The 20,919-nt window shown below is 40.0% G+C and overlaps 1 protein-coding gene across 1 annotated transcript in view; it reads left to right on the forward strand.

Moving 5' to 3' along the window:
* The first annotated feature begins 2,415 nt into the window (after positions 1-2,415).
* The window catches only part of LOC124264477 (peroxisomal multifunctional enzyme type 2-like), a 40,035-nt gene continuing 21,531 nt past the window's right edge, over positions 2,416-20,919 (forward strand). The window contains exons 1-3 of the mRNA XM_046699215.1: positions 2,416-2,497; positions 13,340-13,393; positions 14,381-14,488. Of these exons, the coding sequence (XP_046555171.1) occupies positions 2,443-2,497; positions 13,340-13,393; positions 14,381-14,488 (217 nt within the window). The 5' untranslated portion in view covers positions 2,416-2,442. The remainder of the gene's footprint in view (positions 2,498-13,339; positions 13,394-14,380; positions 14,489-20,919) is intronic.

Raw genomic sequence — 20,919 nt, forward strand, 5'->3', positions numbered from 1 at the left:
AAATCACTGTGTTTGTCCTCATTGCAATTGACAGATTTTAGCAAAAACATTCAGTAGAAACTCTAAAAGTCAATAACGTGCAGTCAGCAGTGCCACTATTATTATTAAGTAATCAACAATGAAAACAAATGTTTCACTCGGGACTCGAATATCAGAAACCTCAGACACAAGCACCTCCCCAAGATTTTGAAAGCTTTGAAATTCCCGAACCTATAAACTTCCCAGAAAGGGGAAAAAAGTTTTCAACTGCATCCATATAATGAAATACTGACAATTTTGACCCATTTGGTATTTTAAAAAAACAATTCCAAAAACTTTGGGCATTCTAATAAAATGTTCATATTGCTTTGAAATTCCAGGAGAGAATTAAGGTGCGTTCACACGTTGCAACTAGTTTGTTACAACACGTTGCATGCCACAAGTTTTATACAACTAGTTGCAACGTGTGAACGCACCTTTAGCCTTCAGCAACTCCTTCTAAGTAGCGTTGAGAATCGGGTTGTCGGGTTGGCTTACTTGATTGATGCGTGACACCGTATACCAACTGCATGTGTAGTTCGAAGCTTATGATATCACTCACTGGAAAGTCCGATCCAAACTCAATTATATAAATACGTATGCATACTATGTATGTTACTTGGAACAGCGTAAGCATCAACACATTAACTGTAACTGAATACACGACTTACGTGTATATAACAAGAAGAGCTTTAATGTATGCCTTGGCAATTTTGTGAAATTGTCAAATGTTGTTTGCAGGTGCCAAAAAGGGGTAGAATTGTAAACTCCATTCCATTCCATTCCATAGATGGGTAAGGTGTATTTTCCTCAGTACATTGTGTGAATGTTTTGAATGCGGTGTGTGTATTTGTGTAACATGACTATATTTTAATTTAATTAATGCAACCTATAAAATGTTACAGAATTTGTTGTATAGAACATTCTCATAGAATGGTTGATTTTGCTGTCCATTGGATTCTTTGTCAAATGTTTCAGGGTGATGTTTTGTGGATTCTGAATGACTGACTACCCTACGTAATAAAATGTCCTCACCCCTTCCAGCGGCGTTGTTATTTTGAAGAGCTGGTCACATCTATATCTTTACATCTGTTTAAAACACTTAGAAAACGTGTTTCTACGCCACAATCTTGCAATAACCACACAAAAGATAACCCAGAGTGAAATAAAAGTAAACTTACATGGGATACCCAATTGTGACCACCATTGTCGTCGTATGTTTTTAACATTTCATAGCATGCCTTTGGAATACGATAACTTTCCATATTCAGGAGTCTACACCAGTACTTTATACAATGGGTGAAATACTGTACACAAAGATGGCTTTTACCCGTTTCACCGAGTACAATGTTTGTAGATACATTTTTGCTAACACAAAGATATCTTTTGAAATAATAACTTTGCATTTTTTCAACATTTGCACGATAAAGGAAAACTGATTTATATGGATAGTCAACTTCTTTATTGCAATGAATGCGACGTTTCTGTGTAGGTACTAACACCGTTATCAAGCAAGTGATACTGAAATAAGGAGAATATATACATAGCTGTATAGTGAGTATATACAATTAACCACGTTGATGTAAACTGGATATTTGATAAGTAATTACAGCAGAGGAGGTTGATGTACAGAGTGATTGATTGTGATTAGAGTTGACTTTATACAATTGACGAGTTGACGTACAATAGTTGTGATTACAAGCACAAAGGGGGGAGCATGGAAGCCAGAAGGACAAAGGAGGTAGGGAAGGATTACTGGTGGTGGTTTTGATTAGGTGGTGATAGGCTGACGAGATGAAATAACCTTGATCTCGATTCATGGTGGGGTTGTGGCGTTGGATGTTTATGGCTTCAAGGAGTTTCCTAATTTTGTAGTCTTGTCGGTTGATTTCTAGGATATCGATGTTGTTCCATAGGATGGCATGGTCAGGGTTGGCTTGGGTGTGGTCGGCTATGGCGGATTTGGAGTCGTTTTTCTGGACTGACGCTTTATGTTCCTTGATTCGTAGTGGGAGCGGGCGGGATGTTTCGCCAATATAGAAGTCTCCGCTTTGACAACGAATCTGGTAGACTACTCCCGAGGGGTCATCTTTTGTTGTTGACGATGGTTTGCCTGTGGCTTGGAGGAGGTTCTGGATGGATTCATTGCAATAAAGAAGTTGATTATCCATAGAAATCAGTTTTCCTTCATCTTCACAACTTCTAAAATGCCTCTCAAAGAAATTTGCACGATAGGTAAAACCCCATATTTCTGCACCATAAAGCAGAATCGGTGCAATTATACTATCAAATATTAACCATACGTAGACAATCTAGAATTTGAAATGGAACACCGACAGAGTGCTATGCTATTTTCCATGGGAAGGTAGTTAGTTGTTACGCAAACCGTATACTAGGTTGCCGGCTCAAAGTGCAGATGTAAACATGGCTGCCTTGCGATTCGATGGACGCGTAGTGCTGGTGACAGGCGCCGGGAATGGTAACCTTTTCTCTGTGCAGCATTAATGACAGTTGTTGAATTTTGCATCATTTTCCACTGAGTCTCGCTTTCACTTTTTGACATTTTGTAACATGATTGTTTTCAGTGAAATTTCCCACATCAGCTGATCATCACTTTCAACTGTCCAGGGATTAGAGTCCATTTCGATCTCATCTGCGTTTGTAGTTACTATTATATTTTAGCAACATTTTGCGCTTTCAGCTACTTCAGTTATGAAATATGCATTATATGACGAGTAATAGTAACAAATATCACCGTTACTTTATGCCAATTTATGGATACAATATTTACGTGAGTGTAAGTTAACGCTCACAATATCACATTTTTCTCAGTAAAATCAGATTTAACTGCACTCCTTGTTGATTTAACTACTAATGTTTTTACGTGTTTCTGTAGGCTGTTATGAATTGAGCCACTTTTCCCACGGTGGTACTTCCTACCGGCTGATTTCCACCGTGGTTCTAGGTCCGCCCGATCTTGGAATCCTCTGTCCGCTTTCGATGACTGTCATGCACACTTCCCCGGCAAAACATGTTCCAGTCTACCAGTGTGGCTGACACGACCCGCATCCTCAGTTCCTTCAGCTGTATTACATGAGAAGGCGCTCTTTGTAAACCTCGATCGATGCTTTCTGGTCCGCAGGTCTTTGACCCGGCATCGCCAGACCAAACCATCCTCACCTTAGCTTGAGTCTTTCTTCGAGTCAGCTCGCCGCAGCCACTACCACAACCGGGACAGGCTCGCTCGAAGTCACCTATGAAGTCCCGCTGGTAGTCAGCCAGTCGACAAGAGCCCGACGAATCGAAACTCAGGCAATAAACATCATCATAGATCATTACTTCTCTGGATTGGTTGGGGCGACATCTTGAAACAATAGCTTGTAGGTGTGGCTTCGAGGAGTTGATGAATGTGAATTGGGCCATAAAATGCCCTAGAAGGCCTTAAATTTGATGGCTTCTAATCTGTCCGAACCCTGTCATCGGACATTGTTTCGTTGGAGTTTTGCAGCAAAGTTTCACAAATTTTGTTGGAGGGTAAGAGATGTTTCTACATTAGGGTAGTAAATTGGAAAGGTAGCCCAGCTGAAATAATGCTTATGTTAGTTAAATTTTAAAACATCCTTTCATCCATATTTGCTTGCTTGTTCAATATGGAACAGACTTTATGGATAGCAACTTCTTTTATTTTGTGAGTAGGATATTTCGATACAGATTCTTGTACCGTTGTCATTCCTACTTGACAAAAGAAGTTGTTATCCATAAAGTCTGTTCAATATTGTACTTCCCAACTTTTAAAATGGCACTCAAAGATGCTTTCTCGTTTTTTAATTGCACACCCAGCAATGATTAATTATGGTCTGTAGATAATCATCTCTGGTCCGGTGACTAATGGGATTGGGTGGTCAGGCTCGCTGACTTGGTTGACACATGTCATCGGCTCCCAATTGCGCAGGTCGATGTTCATGCTGTTGATCACTGGATTGTCTGGTCCAGACTTGATTATTTACAGACCGACGCCATATAGCTGGAATATTGCTGAGTGCAGCGTAAAACTAAACTCACTCACCACTTATCTATGGTGCTGACAAAACATGCAGTGATTGATGATATGAGCAATCTCCCATGCCTTTGGGGTATGATGACACAGTCAGTCTGATCCTTCAGGTTTCAAAGGTAACTGGGGACCCATCTAGTCAGGAATATCCACAGGGCCATGAACACATGACACTTTATTTGGATAACAACCTCTTTTATTCTTTTTACAAGCGTTTCAGTGGTACTCAGATGCCCTTTGTATATATAAAATGGTATCACAACACCTAATTTTTTTCTCTATGGCAGCCTATTATGTGTTTCAACGCGCAACAAATCATGCTGCGATGTTTGCAGGTAGATAACAAGTGGTGGAGCATATGAAACACTTGCACTTCCTGTGTCATGAAACCACAGTTTCAATTATCTTTCACTCTTGTTAGAAAACTGATCTAAAACATACTTATTGTCTTAAACCACTCTATGGGACCCTCAACTAACGCCATGCAAATCAGCAAGAGATGGCAAGATATAAACAGGCTTGGTTAATGCCGGGTTGTCCATGAGACAAATTGCCAGACAGTTAGGTCACCAGCCCCTCAACAATCAGTAGCTTAGTGAGGAAATATCACCAAACAAACGTGAAGGTGCGCATTCACGAAGACATCAGCTAAACAATAAAAAAGTCGCACGAGTCCTACTTCGACGAAAGCCAAAATGGCAATGGCTTCCACATCAACAATGCTGTCGTGCAACTGTGGTGGGGTATAAGGCCAGTCCATCTTTACAGCCATCTGCCGACACATGCCCCTCATGACTGACATCGTTGGAACCTGCCTTCTTGGAGGAAGATCTGTTTTTCAGATGAGAGCTAGCTTTTGCTTTTGTTGTTGATGGAAGGATGCGTGCATGGCTTACAGAGGAACATGACATACGGCTCAAAGGAAAGAAGTTCTATTCTGGAGGATCCTTGATGGTATAGGGCTGTGTGTCTTATGACTGAACTTCAGCTTGTCACAGTGAGAGGAAATCTGAATGGAAAAATGATACCAAGAAGGAAATCTTCAGGAAGCATGTAGCGCCCTCATTTTGATAATCATCCCCATCAACAAAAAGGACAATCTTTTGGATGACAACGCCAGGCCACATCGTGCGCGCTGCGTGCAGTCATTGTTCCTGCATCAAGCCATATTACACCCTTCCGCTGGCCAGCCAGAAGCCCTGATTTGAGAACTTCTATCGTGAGCATATAAGGACATTCACTTGGGTGTAAGGTTAGATCAGTTAAGCCCCAATCTCGGATTCAGCGTCCTGTGCACTCCAGTGAAGAGCGAGTGTTCAAAATGTCATCCAGATGGATGGAGGTTGCACATGATGATACTGACAGTGTCTTGTGTTTCTGAAAACTATAGACCTTATTTGTAGATTGGGTGCAGGAAGTAGGATCTTCATAGCATCTTGTTACCTGTTTGGAATGACCGTACTTTTATTTGACACATTATGTTATCTTAATTTCAGTTTTGTTACAGGACCCATGTTTAATCTCAAATTATACCGTAGTTCAGATTTACCTTTATTGCTAAGCTTTGTGTTAATGAAAAGTCTTTTTAGCATTTTAGCACATGACATATAAGCTGTGATTAAATATACGGTAGGCTTATGTCATAAAACTTGGTGTTAGTGTAATGAGGGTGACTATTAGAGGAAACAGCTATTGCAATGGCTTCTTTCTCTTTGAATCGTCTCACCGCCATTCTAGTGTGCCCCTCAGAATCGAACCATTTTACATTACGCCACAATGTAAGCCGCATGTCACGATGCATGTCAGTTGTCATCGCCAGACGTCGCCTCTCCTACAGTAAACTACACCGCTGCATCCAGTTTCTTGGTTTGCTGTTGCTTCACGCAGCTAACATCACTGGTGGAAACAATACGCTTATGTTTTACTTACGGTTAAAATGTGTCATTTCGACTCACAAGTTTTCAGCCACACGGTAACGATCAGAATGTTTACATTCCCACAATGCAATTGTGGAATGTCGCTTTGACTACTCAACTTCCTCTGGATGTACTGATCTAAACTTACGCTTTGGTAGTAGAAATGCAACGCTCATATTGCCCCATATGGTTTACGTTAATGACAGATGTAATTAAAATAATTCAGAGAAGATATTTAATCCGAACGTGAAAACCGCCATCAAACTGTTATCATTTGTTTTTTCTGGTAACGCTCGCCTTTAACGTAGGGGCAGACACATTAATAGAACAACGCACCAGTTAGCCCCAGCGAGGATTCTTAATTTAGGTCACCGATTAATCGGCCGCTTGTTTTCTGCCTTAAATTAATCGTGAATTATCTTTAGAAAGTATTAAACTTGGCATCTTAGAAAGAAATACACTTCGCCTTACCATCATGTATAGTGTATTAAAACACTTTTCGCCCTGAACTATTATATTCGCAGAAGCACTCGGACGCAAGCCGCCCTCGTGCTTTAACTATAATAGTTCAGGGCAAAAGTGTGTTTTATTACACTATACATGGTGGAAGAGCGAAGTGTATTTCTTAAATATGTTACTGTATTAATAAATTATTATTGTTGTTGAAATGCATCTTGTACGTTTTTACACAAAGTTTCTTCTTGTTGTTCCAAAAAATTCGGAGTTATGGAAAGTATAAGTTTCGCGGGTTCAGAAACCAATGCCAAGTCTAGTCATTAGTAAACGTCAGCTAGCTAATTATATATGCAAGGAATGTCGAGTCAGATTTTAAAGGGCGGTCCTCCCAGCAACTCACCAATCAGGAACAAGTACATTGTATTGTCAATATGGCTGACGTTTTCTATGATTTGACACGAAGCACAGAAGTCTTATTTTCAAGCGAATTAAACTGAACACAATTGTGTACATATCACAAGTTAATTATCTTAACACGTATTCCCTACATTTATCACTTATCAGCAATATATTTTCTTGGAGTAACAAGCGAACTCGTTAGTGTAATGCAAATTAGGGGGCGGAATTTAGACATGTTTTGTAAACAAACTCGCGCTACCAGGTTATCAATCAGACTATGTAAATTCTACACTTGTATTTTCGCATGCACAAGAGTACATATTTTTAGTGACTGAGCATCAAATAGCATACCCTCCCCTGTTTGGCGTTACAGTACCTTTGTGAACAGGTATCTCAGTGGGCTAGCACACTTAAACCAGCTTTAGTCTGGGCTAGTACAAGCAGCCGCACATACACATACACACGCATGCACGTCGTCATGAGTGAAATATTCTCAAGCATGACATTAAACCCAATTTCACCTCACCTCACCTTTGTGAACAGATCTATTGGTGATGTTGATGTGGGAAAATGATCATTCAGAGAGTAAAGATTGGTCATCGTATGTGGACTTATTAAGTGTGTGAACTTCAGAAGGGATTATGCTGAAACATAATTAGCAATCAACTCCATTAATGCAGCTCATCATAATTGGGGTTTTCAGATGCCCTGTGTATATATAAAAAGGTATCACAACACCTAATAGTTTTTCTCTCGATAACCTATTATGTGTCTCAAATGCAACAAATCATGCTGCACGTGTTGCAGGTCACAAGTGTGGAGCATATGAAACACTTGCACCCCTTGTGTCATGAAAATACAGTTTCAATTATCCTTCACTCCTGTTAGAACACTGATCTGAAACACATACTTATTGTCTTAAACCACTCTATGGGACCCCCCTCAACTAACGCCAGCCAAGAGATGGCAAGATATAGGCATGGTTAATGCCGGGTTGTCCATGAGACAAATTGCCAGACAATTAGGTCACCAGCCCTCAACAATCAGTCGATTAGTGAGGAAATATCACCAAACAAACGATGTAAAGGATCTACATCATTCAGGCAGACCACACAAGACATCAGCTAAACAAAACGCAGTCCTACTTAGACTTGTTCGGCGAGCTAAAATGGCAATGGCTTCCACATTAGCAACGCTGTCATACAACTGGTAGGGTATAAGGCCAGGCCATCTTTACAGCCATCTGTTGACACATGCCCTCATGACTGACATCGTTGGAACCTGCCTTTTTGGAGGAAGATCTGTTTTTCAGATGAGAGCTAGCTTTTGCTTTTGTTGCTGATGGAAGGACGCGTGCATGGCGACAGAGGAACATGACATACGCTCAAAGGAAGAAGTTCCATTCGGAGGATCCTTGATGGTATGGGGCTGTGTATCTTATGACTGAACTTCAGCTTGTCACAGTGAGAGGAAATCTGAATGGAAAAATGATATCAAGAGGAAATCTTCAGGAAGCATGTAGTGCCTCATTTTGATAATCATCCCCTATCAACAAGGCCAATCTTTTTGGATGACAACGCCAGGCCACATCGTGCGCGTGCAGGCATTGATTTCCTGCATCAAGAAGCCATTTACACCCTTCCATGGCCAGCCAGAAGCCCTGATTTGAACCCTATCGAGCATGTATGGGACATTCTGGGGTGTAAGGTTCGTCAGTTAGCCCCAATCTCGGATTCAGCGTCCTGTGCACTCAGTGAAGATGAGTGTTCAAAATGTCATCCAGATGGATGGAGGTTGCACAGGATACTGACAGTGTCTTGTGTTTCTGAAACTATAGACCTTATTTGTAGATTGGGTGCAGGAAGTAGGACTATGCATCTTGTTACCTGTTTGGAATGACCGTACTTTTATTGACACATTATGTTATCTTAATTTCAGTTTTGTTACAGGACCAATGTTTAATCAAATTATACCATTCAGATTCTTTATTGCTGGCTTTTGTGTTAATGAAAAGTCTTTTTAGCATTTTAGCACATGACATATAAACTGTGATTAAATATACCGGTAGGTTATGTCATAAAACTTGGGTGTTGTAATGAGGGGTGACTATTGAGGGGGAAACAGCTATTGCAATAGACATAGTCTATTGCAACATACTATTGCGATTGCGATAGTTTATTGCGAGCCACTATTGAAATACTATTGCAGTAGTTTCTTTCTCTTTGAATTGTCTCAATTGAAGTCATTTCCCAAATGAATGTGTAGTTTATATGAAATATAAACAAGTTGAAGTAGTTTCAGTCTCATTTAAGGAGTGACAAGAAACTTGAAACCCAGATCAAGTAAACAGTTGAAGCATAAACTCAATGAAGCTGCAAGTCTGCACCCAAACATCCTGTATTTTACACTGCACATTTATCAGTGGAAGTCAATTACTAAACTATCGATAGTCAAACATACTATCGATGCATGGATAGTTTTTCGTTTCTACCATCGATTAATTGCTATCAGACTCAACAATTGCAATGCATCGATAGTTCGATGCATTGTTACAGCCCTAATTGCGATACAATTTTTTCCTTCTGTATATATATAAATTTTTTGTGAATAGATGAAAATGCTAGTTAGAATAGGTCTTCAGCAACCCAAACTTAATATAAGAGGGGACTAACAGGTGGTCAGACTCGCTGACTTGGCTGATGATGCATGTCATCATATTGCAATTGAGTAGATCAATACTCATTGTCAAGACTCAATTATTTACAACCACCCATCATATAACTGGAAAATTGCACAATGTTGACGTTAATTTATCATCAAGTACACAATCTAGGTCTGGGACAGGTCCAAATGTTTCTACCCGGGTACCCCCTATTACCCTTCCCTACCCCGATACCCATGATGTTAATTCCTGACATCAAATTTGCAAGAAATGGCAATATATTCTTCAGCTCGGAGGCTAAAATTTTCAGTTTTTCAATATCTTAACCATGTGTTATATTCAAATGAAGTGACTGTAAATAATGTCTAAATCTTCAAAGACAATACAACCTTTTAATCGTAAAAGAATAACATATTACATTGTTTAATGTATTAGTCACGTGATTATAACAGGTCCGGGTATTGAGACGTGGGTCCAACTCATTACCCACCCGTCCCAGGTATCCGGGTTACCCGTCCCTGCCTTAACACAATCTGTCATACAATTCATTCATGTTGTTACTGTATTCATGGTCTTACTTAGCTATCCTCTTTACAGGTATACAATGCATTCTGGTGTCGAGCTTAAATATACTGGTGGGTAAGACAAAGGCTCCACAGGTGGAAACATTAACGGGTCTGTCTAAAAAGATTGATAATTGGAAATATAAGAAGAATTATCAATGATAATTGCTGTGAAAATTTTGTCATCAGTAATATCTCACATAAACTATTGTGATAAAATACGAGTTTAATTTACCCATATTTATAGGCAGCTCCTTAATGATCCTCAGAACGCTGATTTTGTTAGTAATCAATGCATAAACGAGTCAAAACTCATCAGTAACATAAAAAATGTTGATTTCTTTCCGGCTTGTTTTTTTTCATTTTGCTCAAACAATTGTTGATCTGATATATGATTTATATTGATAACCAGCCCTAAACAATAAAAACAATTATTTTCATCATTGTTTGATGAGATATGTTACAAGGGCAAGGAATAAAGTCTAAAGCTATAAAGACAGTAAAAACTGTCCGATAAAACCAACCTTCATCTTACAATGCTAAACATTAATCGTGTTGGTGCACATGCCAGCTGTATTGTATAGTACGAGGTTGGTGCACATGCCAGCTGTATTGTATAGTACGAGGTTGGTGCACATGCCAGCTGTATTGTATAGTACGAGGTTGGTGCACATGCCAGCTGTATTGTATAGTACGAGGTTGGTGCACATGCCAGCTGTATTGTATAGTACGAGGTTGGTGCACATGCCAGCTGTATTGTATAGTAACGAGGTTGGTGCACATGCCAGCTGTATTGTATAGCACGAGGTTGGTGCACATGCCAGCTGTATTGTATAGTACGAGGTTGGTGCACATGCCAGCTGTATTGTATAGCACGAGGTTGGTGCACATGCCAGCTGTATTGTATAGTCACGAGGTTGGTGCACATGCCAGCTGTATTGTATAGTACGAGGTTGGTGCACATGCCAGCTGTATTGCCAGCTGTAGGTTGGTGCACATTGTATAGCACGAGGTTGGTGCACATGCCAGCTGTATTGTATAGTACGAGGTTGGTGCACATGCCAGCTGTATTGTATAGTACGAGGTTGGTGCACATGCCAGCTGTATTGTATAGTACGAGGTTGGTGCACATGCCAGCTGTATTGTATAGTACGAGGTTGGTGCACATGCCAGCTGTATTGTATAGTACGAGGTTGGTGCACATGCCAGCTGTATTGTATAGTACGAGGTTGGTGCACATGCCAGCTGTATTGTATAGTACGAGGTTGGTGCACATGCCAGCTGTATTGATAGTACGAGGTGAAGACAGACTAACAGTTTAAAGACTGTGACAGTGGCAGTACTAAGACCTTATTTCACAGATGGGAAAACAGAAAAGACTTTACTGATATGTAGGGCAAAGTAAGTTAGATTATCTCGAGATGAACTGATTATGATATCGAATGATGTTGATAAATCAAATATTTGTGTGACCTTCGGTGATGAATACGTTGTCACTAGCTCAGTGCCTATATCGTTCTCACAAAGGTAAAGTGTACATGTCATGCTTGTTGTCTTGTGATGTAAGCATTATACTGTGTATTGTATGTTTTTAGTAATTTGGCATCGGGATAGAAAACTAAGACATTTGGTTCAAGCATGTAATGTATTATCAAGTGTTAACAATGGTCAACTGAGAGACATTTGGTTCCCATATACAATTTATTATCCAGGGCATTGAAGTTTCACTTATACCTTTTAAGTAACAACAATGACAAATGTTCCCCTCTCTTCACTGATGTGTTCAATTGAAAAGGCCTATTTCTCTTCTTACTTCAAGAACAATATACCAGAGAAGCTTTTTGCTAACAGGCTAAAACAAAATAGATATACATGCAAAACGCAGGGAAATGCAAATTGTTTCCTTGATTTCAAACTTTGAATATTTGACGTAACAATACAATGGTGTGAGCGATGTTTGTATGTATTAATACGCAGCAAATTTCCGGGAGTCGAATACCATTTAAACACGTTTTTCAACCAATCAGATTAAAGAACACAGTGACTTTGGGTTTACAATGTTGGTTAATATGGTTTTCAGAAATTACCAAGTGTTTGTCTGTAGACATTTGGGAGATGGTCATCACTGTAGTGTCATACACATTGTTGTGTTCTCAGTAGAAGTGGGATATTGTACAGAGTTAGAGCAAGGCAATCTGTAGCATGAAGCAGTGGATGGGTGGATGTTACCTTCAAACTGATATGGGAGGGAATCCAAGTGTAAAGCAAACAACAGATGCTTACCATCATGTGAAGCCTGTTAACAACATCCAAGGTTGATATAGGTACCCAAAGCCTGATACAGGCAACACTTGAATGTCACTATGCACCGGCAGCTCTAGTGCTTTAGACACTTGCATTCTAAAAAGTTTTTTAGTATAATATACTTATTTGGAAGTTATATTTGCCATGATGGAGACAGATTCTACAGATCTCATGTCAGTACAGCTGGCCATCTTGGCATTTAATACAAAGTCAGATTAATGTAAGCTGAAGAATGGTCATGCACGTTCACAATCATACCGAATGCCTCCAATAGTCTGAATATTGAACAGAAGCCATCCACTTGTGTTCCTTTTTTTTTCAAATAAAATTTATCCAGAAATGGTTTATTGATTGCCCTACAACTGTTGGCCATGTTTATGTCATAATTGATTGTGATTTTTTGTGTTTGGACACAGAGAAGCATTTTTTCAGTGAAAAGGCAGTACATGTAAAATGTGAGAAATAATTGCAACTTTTATGACCATATCTAACACAGTGAGTTCATGATTAGCATATGAAACAGTGCTGTACACGTGGCTTGAATGTAAATCACCAGTGACACTGATACCGGTGTGTATTAGTATGATTAGGAGTGAGGAAAACATTTTTTAATTCTTCCATTGTAGCACCGTGGAAGCTCATTATGATCTTGTTTGTATCCTATTTATCATACTGACATGTGTGCAAGATTTTGCTTTCCCTCCATTTTTTAGTAGGTCAAAAGTCTATCAAAATAAAAACCTGGTTTACGAAGTGTAACTTTCAGCTTGTGAAAGTGTCAGTCACATCTTTATTCAGTTATCAGGGATCAAGATGAGTGAAGTTCTGATATCTGAAATGCAGTTTGATTATGAAATAAACAGTATGTATATGTTGTATAATAGATACAAGTTACGAATAATATTCATTGAATATCCAGCTGAAAGTGACCTGTCCTGAACTTAGTCTTGAATTGTTTCATTAACAGGACTGGGACGAGCCTATGCATTAGCCTTTGGTGAACGTGGTGCCTCTGTTGTGGGTGAGTATCTGGTACTGCGTGAGTTAGTTGAGTTTAAATAGTATTTTGGCTGACACAGTATGTCAGCTGTGCATTGAGGAGTACTCAAAGTACCGTTTCACAAAGCTATCGTAATGCTATGACTGTCGTAAGTCTATGTTACAGTATAGGAGGTACGACAGTTATAGACCTACGACAGGTACAAACTGTTTCCTGCTCCTTGAAGAAGCACTCGTCAACACATGACTCCTGACAGGGAAGCCTAATATTTTTATTCAGAGCACTCTTTCATATGAAAACTCTTTTCTTTTGTCAGTAGTTTCTTTTAAAGAAGAAATTCAGTTCTACATATTTTCCTGCCTGGCTTCCTCAGTACCAAACAGCTCATGCCACTTTACTTCACTGCCCCTAGCACCTAAGGATGTGGGTTCCATTACAGGTTTTCTTATGTGAAATGCACCTTTTGGTAGTCTCAGCAAACATAAATGTTTTATGTGAATTCCATGCAGATACTTTGAACAGGTTTTTAAAAGGTACTGTGATATGGTACTGACATCTGTGTCATATATATAATATTATGGTGGATGGAATGTCTAAGTGTTACTTTTCCTGCCCTAAATAATATTACAGTAATATACATTATGAAAGTGATAAACCCTGGAAAGGGATCATAAATACAAAAAATGACATCCCTTTCCTGAAGAAAATACCTGCGCTCTTTGTTTTATACAGGACCATGGTGACCCATCAGTATGTGATGTATATTACAAGAAGGCATTATATTGGCAACCCATCAGTTTGTTGAGATCAGTCCTAAGTGGATAAACAATTTGAACCATTCTTGTCTGTCATCTGTCTACAACTGCTTGCTACTATGAAATACAGTAATGTATTGGCAATACATGTCAGAGCTAGGACACATTGTACCTGTGTTGTATTCAGTGACCTTGACCCTTGGTGTAGTAAACAACATTGACATGTTTTCTGTGACCTTGGCTTGCATTTCAGTCAATGACCTTGGCGGGGACATACATGGTGGTGGTAAGACAGCCCGTGCAGCTGATGTCGTCGTTAATGAAATCAGGGCCAAAGGAGGCAAAGCCGTGGCTAACTATGGTGAGTGATTGGGATTTATGTCCATAGTTCACGTAATTCACAGGTATTTCTCTGTCATCAAGAATAGATGTGCCAGTTAATTTAGCTGATATTATTATGCCATACATTTTCAGAAACTGTTAATATGATAGTACAAGTATTTATCAATTGAGTGAAAGCAACTTCTTTATGAGAGTTTCATTAAGATATGTTTTTAAGTTGTTATCCCCGCCGCGCGTTTACCGTGAAGCGGAGGATATAGCATTAGGCTCTGTTCATCCGTGACGTACGCACGAATTGGAATATCTTAAGAACCGTTCACTAGATTCTTTTCATATTTGGTACCTAGTTTCATCACAGTAAAAGAAAGGTCCAAGTCAGGTTTGGTGACCTTGACCTTCATTTCAAGGTCACAAGGGGACTTTAACGTTTTACCTGCATGTTAAACTATCTCAAGAACCATTCTCTGGATTTTCTTCACATTCAACACCAAGCTTTATCTAGAGAAGGCACAGGGCCAAGTTGATTTTGGTGATCTTAACATAATTTTCAAGGTCATGCCGACACATTGACGATTTTAGCATGTTAACCTGCATGTTAAGCTATCTCAAGAACTGTTGTCTGGATTTTCTTCATATTTGACACCAAGCTTCTTCTAGGGAAGGCACAGGGCCCAGTCAATTTTGGTGACCTTCACATAATTTTCAGGGTCACGACGACACTTTGAAGATTTCAGCATGTTAACCTGAATTGTCAGCAAGATATTTCAAGAACGGTTCACTGGATTTTCTTCATAGACTTTCAAGACTTCCCTTGAATGTTTTTCAATAAGCAATTTCTTTAGTACTATTTTTGCATATTTCATACACTATGACATTCATGTCACGGTCAAAGTCAGTCTTGAAAATGTGTGTGTTTGAAGAACTAAAGAGCAAGATATCAAAAGAGGTTGACTGGTCATGTTTTTGTTGACATTTACCTTCATCTTAAACTTTCATTACTTTATATGTTTGATTTGATCATTTGCGGCGGGGGATTATGTCACCTCAGTGACAATGCTTGTTGTATTAATTTTTCTCTTCTAATGTGGATCCTTGATGACATATGTATGATAAGTAGAGAACAGGATTCTAACAGGCCAATTGTTTTTTTGTTAAAGTTGTCAAAATTATACATCATGAAGATGTCCAAATTAAATTCATCACAAATGTGTACAAATATGATTGGTCATACAGCTTTGCACTATGGGGAAATTAAGGGTCAGTGGGGTAGCTTGGTGATTAAAGCATTCGATAAAAAGGCCTGATTTCTATTCTCCCATATGGATACAATGTGTGAAGGCAATGTTTTCTACCATGATATTGCTTAAATATTGCAGAGAGAAGAATAAATACCATACACCCTCATTCTCATCTGATCTCTCTGTCCACAACAAAACAAGTTGACAAAGGAATCCAACTATTATCAGGAATAATTTGGCAACTGTGTCTTGCCTCAGCTGTGAATTATACATTGTTTTGGGCTCCTTTGGGATTGTATTTTCTAATTTGTAGCTTAATGTCTTAAATAAGATAACTGAATATCTGAGAATACATTCTTGTCTATTAGTCCCTCACTAGGGAGAGGTAACTGATAACAGTCTAGGATATATTTGGGATGCAGTCGCCCTGTTGAGCTTCTTATGTTTTCAGCACCATACCCCTATTTTTCTGCAAACATGACCTAAATCACTTATACACCAAGCTGACATGTGATACAACTCAAAACTGCTCCTTGCTGCATGAAAACCAGCAAATCATTCAGTGTTTCATATTTGGGCAGTTGTTAATAGCTTGGAGCCCATATTCAATGTCTACAGCTGTGTTTTAGATAAGGTGAAATGCGAAATATTTCTCTATGCATAAAATATGTTTTAGAACCTAATTTTTCTACACATGCAGAACATCTGGTGGGATTTAGTTAAAAATCCAATATTTTTTATGTCTTTGTCATACATATTGTGACATATTATTAGCCATAAGCACAAATTATTCGTCATACAACATATTGTAATTACATATGCTGTTAAATATCATCATGGAACAGGTTGCTCTAATGCAAGTGTGAGGAAGCAAGTGTCCCATGTAATTACATTGTGGCATCACAGGCAGAATGTTCTCTTTGTCATGGAATAAATTCATTGGGCCCAGTAGAATTAAAACATGGATCCAGTCATCATATGGGACTGTTTACCATTGGCAACAGCGCACTCAGGTACGAACTAAGTAACTAGTCAGTCATGTGTGCAGACATTTCTGCTTCACTTGATTACTGGAGAATTTCCGCCAAATTCATTATAACAGAATAACAGAAGTTTATTGTATTTCGAGGCCAGGAAGCCTAGAGTTAGTGTATGAAATAAGCCAAAACCCCAGCCAGACATCTCGGCTGGTAACTTCAAAAACTTACCAGCCCAGAAGAGATTTAACCAGTCTTTCTTAAATCTTTGCCTTTGGACACGTCTGAATATTTTTTTTCACCCGTCCATCGGGCTGGCTAGAAATCTATCCAGTCTCGGGCGGTCGGATGGGTCTTATTTTATACACTGCTAGAGTACTGTTTAAGATGTAGTTTAAGATGTTAAATACATTTTCAGAGCGCTATAATCTTATGATAATACCATATGCACTATTGTACACAATGCCATTGCGAATGTGGTCAAATGCAACACGTTCTATTAGGGATCACGCCCTCCCAGCAAAGCACAGACTCCCGCACCCCTGCCGGGCCGAGTCCCATCCAGGACCCACACCCCCACAGCCCGGCACCCACTCGCCAGCACACAGAGTCAGCCGCCCACGTGGTGGCTGGGCGAGCTAGGCAGCCGACCATGTGGTGGCTGGGCGGGCTAGGCAGCCGACCATGTGGTGGCTGGGCGGGCTAGGCAGCCGACCATGTGCGCCAGCGACCAGGCAGTCAACTCCGGGGGTGCGGACCCGAATCCTGGAGGGGACCCAACCCCCAAAAGCCTGAGAATCCGCACCCTACCAAGAGAGCACAACCCCAAACACAACAAATGTTACTCTATAATCTTGATTTGAATACTTTGTACAAGTAGGTGGCTAAGCGGAGCAATAGATTACTGTCTGTTGTTGATAACTAGGTAACAAAATGTGCAGTACAAGGATGGCTATAATAATACATGTACATAGGTAGATAATGTTTCCGACTGTGTGCGTAATATGGACATATAAACAGAACATGATATTCATCTTCTTCACCTTCTCCGCAATACGGGCATGATGGATCAGTTGTGTACATGTTTGTATTTAGTAACTTTAAAATTATTTGAAGAGCATCTGAACTAAGTCAAAGCCCTTTTTTAATTGTATAGATTTTATACTGGTTAAATATCTTTCAGTATTAAGCTGAGAGTTAAATGTACAATATGTTGACAGTAAAGTAGAATTACTAACATCTTGATTGCCGTCAGTAACGTCTAGCTTCTGCTCCATGAACTTTCGTAACTTCATTTCACTCTGGTCCCAGCTTTCATTATCCCCCGCCCTTCTTTGATCGTAAAGCAGGGGATATAGTATTAGGCTCTGTCCGTACGAATTGGAATGTCTTAAGAACTGTTGACTAGATTCTTTTCATATTTGGTACCTAGGTTCACCACAGTATAAGAAGGGTCCCAGTTAGGTTTGGTGACCTTGACCTTCATTTCAAGGTCATAAGGGGACTTAAACATTTTACCCTTGTCAGCGAGCTATCTCAAGAACCGTTCACTAGATTTTCACATATTCAACACCAAGCTTTACCTAGGGAAGGTGCAGGGCCCAGTCGATTTTGGTGACCTTCACTGAATGTTCAAGGTCACAGCAACACTTTGAAGGTTTCAGCATGTTAAGCAGTAGTATATACAATGGGGGTACGAAATCAAGTCCAACAAAAGCCTCTGCAAAGCCTTATTTCACAAATAAGGCTTTTGTCAGGCCCTTAGATCTCGCCCCATTACCCCTACTACTTTCCCGACCTATAAAAAAGTTGAGACACCAGCGGGATACGAACCCCCTATGTATACCTCACAACCGCACCACTCAACCGACTGAGCTACCGGGGACTTAGCTGAAGTATCTCGGTTTAACGGGTCTATACTGGGATTGCGCCACGTGGCACTATGTCGTGTTGACCTCGATGAAACAGTTTAATGTGAATCGCCTATGATCTCTTTGGTGTTTGTAATAAAGGCTTGCTGGGCTTTTTTCACCCCTTGTTCTATGTACTTTTTTTTCTCATCCTCGCTGATAGCAGACTTACGAGACTTGGATCGAATCTCTTGTTTCATTTTGTTATATTTTGTGAGTTCAGATAAAATTGAACGAAACTCCTCCTCTGAGATCTTGTTGTCAGTGAGTGCCGTGGAAAATACGCTCACTTAACGTGTTCAGCTTTGCTTCGGCCAGAACCCTGATCTCGTCGTGTTTCAATGCCTTACGATGCACTCTGCGTGATGTAAACTTAAGCACCAACCCTAACACCCCTGCCACCCCAGCTGTTATTTCGATACCTAGCACTATAGGTGCGGCCACGATGGTGGCTAATAACCCAACACCTGCCACCCCTAGTCCCATGCTGGTTGTCATAAGGGCAGTATCAACCCCATCCACGATATTGAAAGCTCTATGGTACTTCTTACATAGTGCTTTCCGCGTGTTGCGGTCTTGTTCTAGTTGGCGTTTTACATCACATAACTATCTCAAGCGGAACCTGTCTACGGTTTCCAGGGTCTTCGCGACTTCCTCTACGACTGGGTATAGACCAATTCTGTGTGCCTATAATATATTTGGTGAAATATTTTTTAATTGAGCTTCAGTTAATAGCTGATCAATGTACTTGAGGCCTAAAAGGTTTAGATTCCTGTTTAGGAAGATACGGGAAAAGTCAATAGGTGCCATCTGGTCTATGCTAACATCCATCCCTGCTATTAAGGGTGTCATCAATGTCCGTTGGTGGTTTAATCGTATGACGATGCAGCAACACAGTGTTGCGAAACGCTTGTTTCGATGTAGTATCACCCCGGGTAAAAGTTGCAGGCTTGAATTATTAATATCGAGATTAAGCGAGATGTCTATGATGAGTGTGGAGCCTGGTTCCATAGTCATGGCATCGGGGGAGTCGGCCCTTAGCTCTGACTCCATGGATGAAACTAACTTATTGCCCTTCCCCCCATGTACTCGAGAAACTATCACCCCATCATAACTTGGAATGAAAGACGTGAGCATGAAGCCGTTGTTCCTAATTTCGGTGACATATCCACGTTCGTTTAAAGAGATGTAAGGTGCGGTGAGGGTCACATTGACCAACCATTTGGGTTCCTTTAAGTCTACCATAAGCATCGGCCTATACACGTAGCCGTCATAGTACAGGGTGTACGCGGCGTCGTTCGGGATGGGAAAATCGAACCCTTCTAAGTCTCCTATGTCGTTAAGCGCTTTGCAGAGGCTTTTGTTGGACTTGATTTCGTACCCCCATTATATATACTACTTAAGCTGCATGTTAAGCTTGTCAGCGAGCTATCTCAAGAACCGTTCTCTGGATTTTCTTCATTATTGACGTCAAGCTTCATCCAGGGAAGGCGCAGGGCCCAGTCAGTTTTGGTGACCTTCACTGAATTTTCAAGGTCACAGGGACACTTTGAAGATTTCAGCATGTTAAACTGCATGTTAAGATTGTCAGCGAGAAATCTCAAGAACAGTTCACTGGATTTTCTCCATGGACTTTCAAGATTTCCCTTTAATGTTTTTCAATAAGCAATTATTACTATTTTTGCATATTTCATACACTAAGACATTCATGTCAAGGTCCAAGTCAGTCTTGAAAATATTTGTGCATTTGGACAACTACAGAACAAGATATCAAGAGAGGTTGACTGGTCATGGTTTTGCTGACATTTAACTTCATCTTAAATTACGACCTTCACTTTCATTCCTTTTTAAGTTTGATTTCATAAGTTGCGGCGGGGGATTATGTCACCTTAGTGACAATGCTTGTTTGAACCTTCGTCCAGCCCGTAGAAAATCAAAATCAGGTTGTGCCGAGACTGTGCTTCATTTTTCTCTAACCTGTCATGCAACTGTTCGTTTTCAGCTTGTAACTGCTCTGTCTCTTCCCATAGGCTGTCTTGTTCTTGTTTCAAGTCCTTCACAACTACTGACATTTTGTCACTCTTTGCAATTACTTCCTCCATAGTTTTCTGATTTAAGTCCACTTCACTTTTGACTGTCCATTAAAATGCATTTAATGTCTGCATTTTCCTGTTGTGATAATATGTCTGTGTCTATGTGCACATGTCCTTGACCACGTGTTGACAAGCGAGTTTGTCGTGTTTCACGTGTACCCGACTTGGGGCCCGGGTTGGGTTCTACATTTCCACTAACAGCAACACCCTAACCAGCCAAAAAACTTGAAAC

This window comes from Haliotis rubra, unplaced genomic scaffold, assembly GCF_003918875.1.
Source record: "Haliotis rubra isolate DU_JTF1 unplaced genomic scaffold, ASM391887v1 Scf927, whole genome shotgun sequence".
NCBI classification, from domain to species: domain Eukaryota; kingdom Metazoa; phylum Mollusca; class Gastropoda; order Lepetellida; family Haliotidae; genus Haliotis; species Haliotis rubra.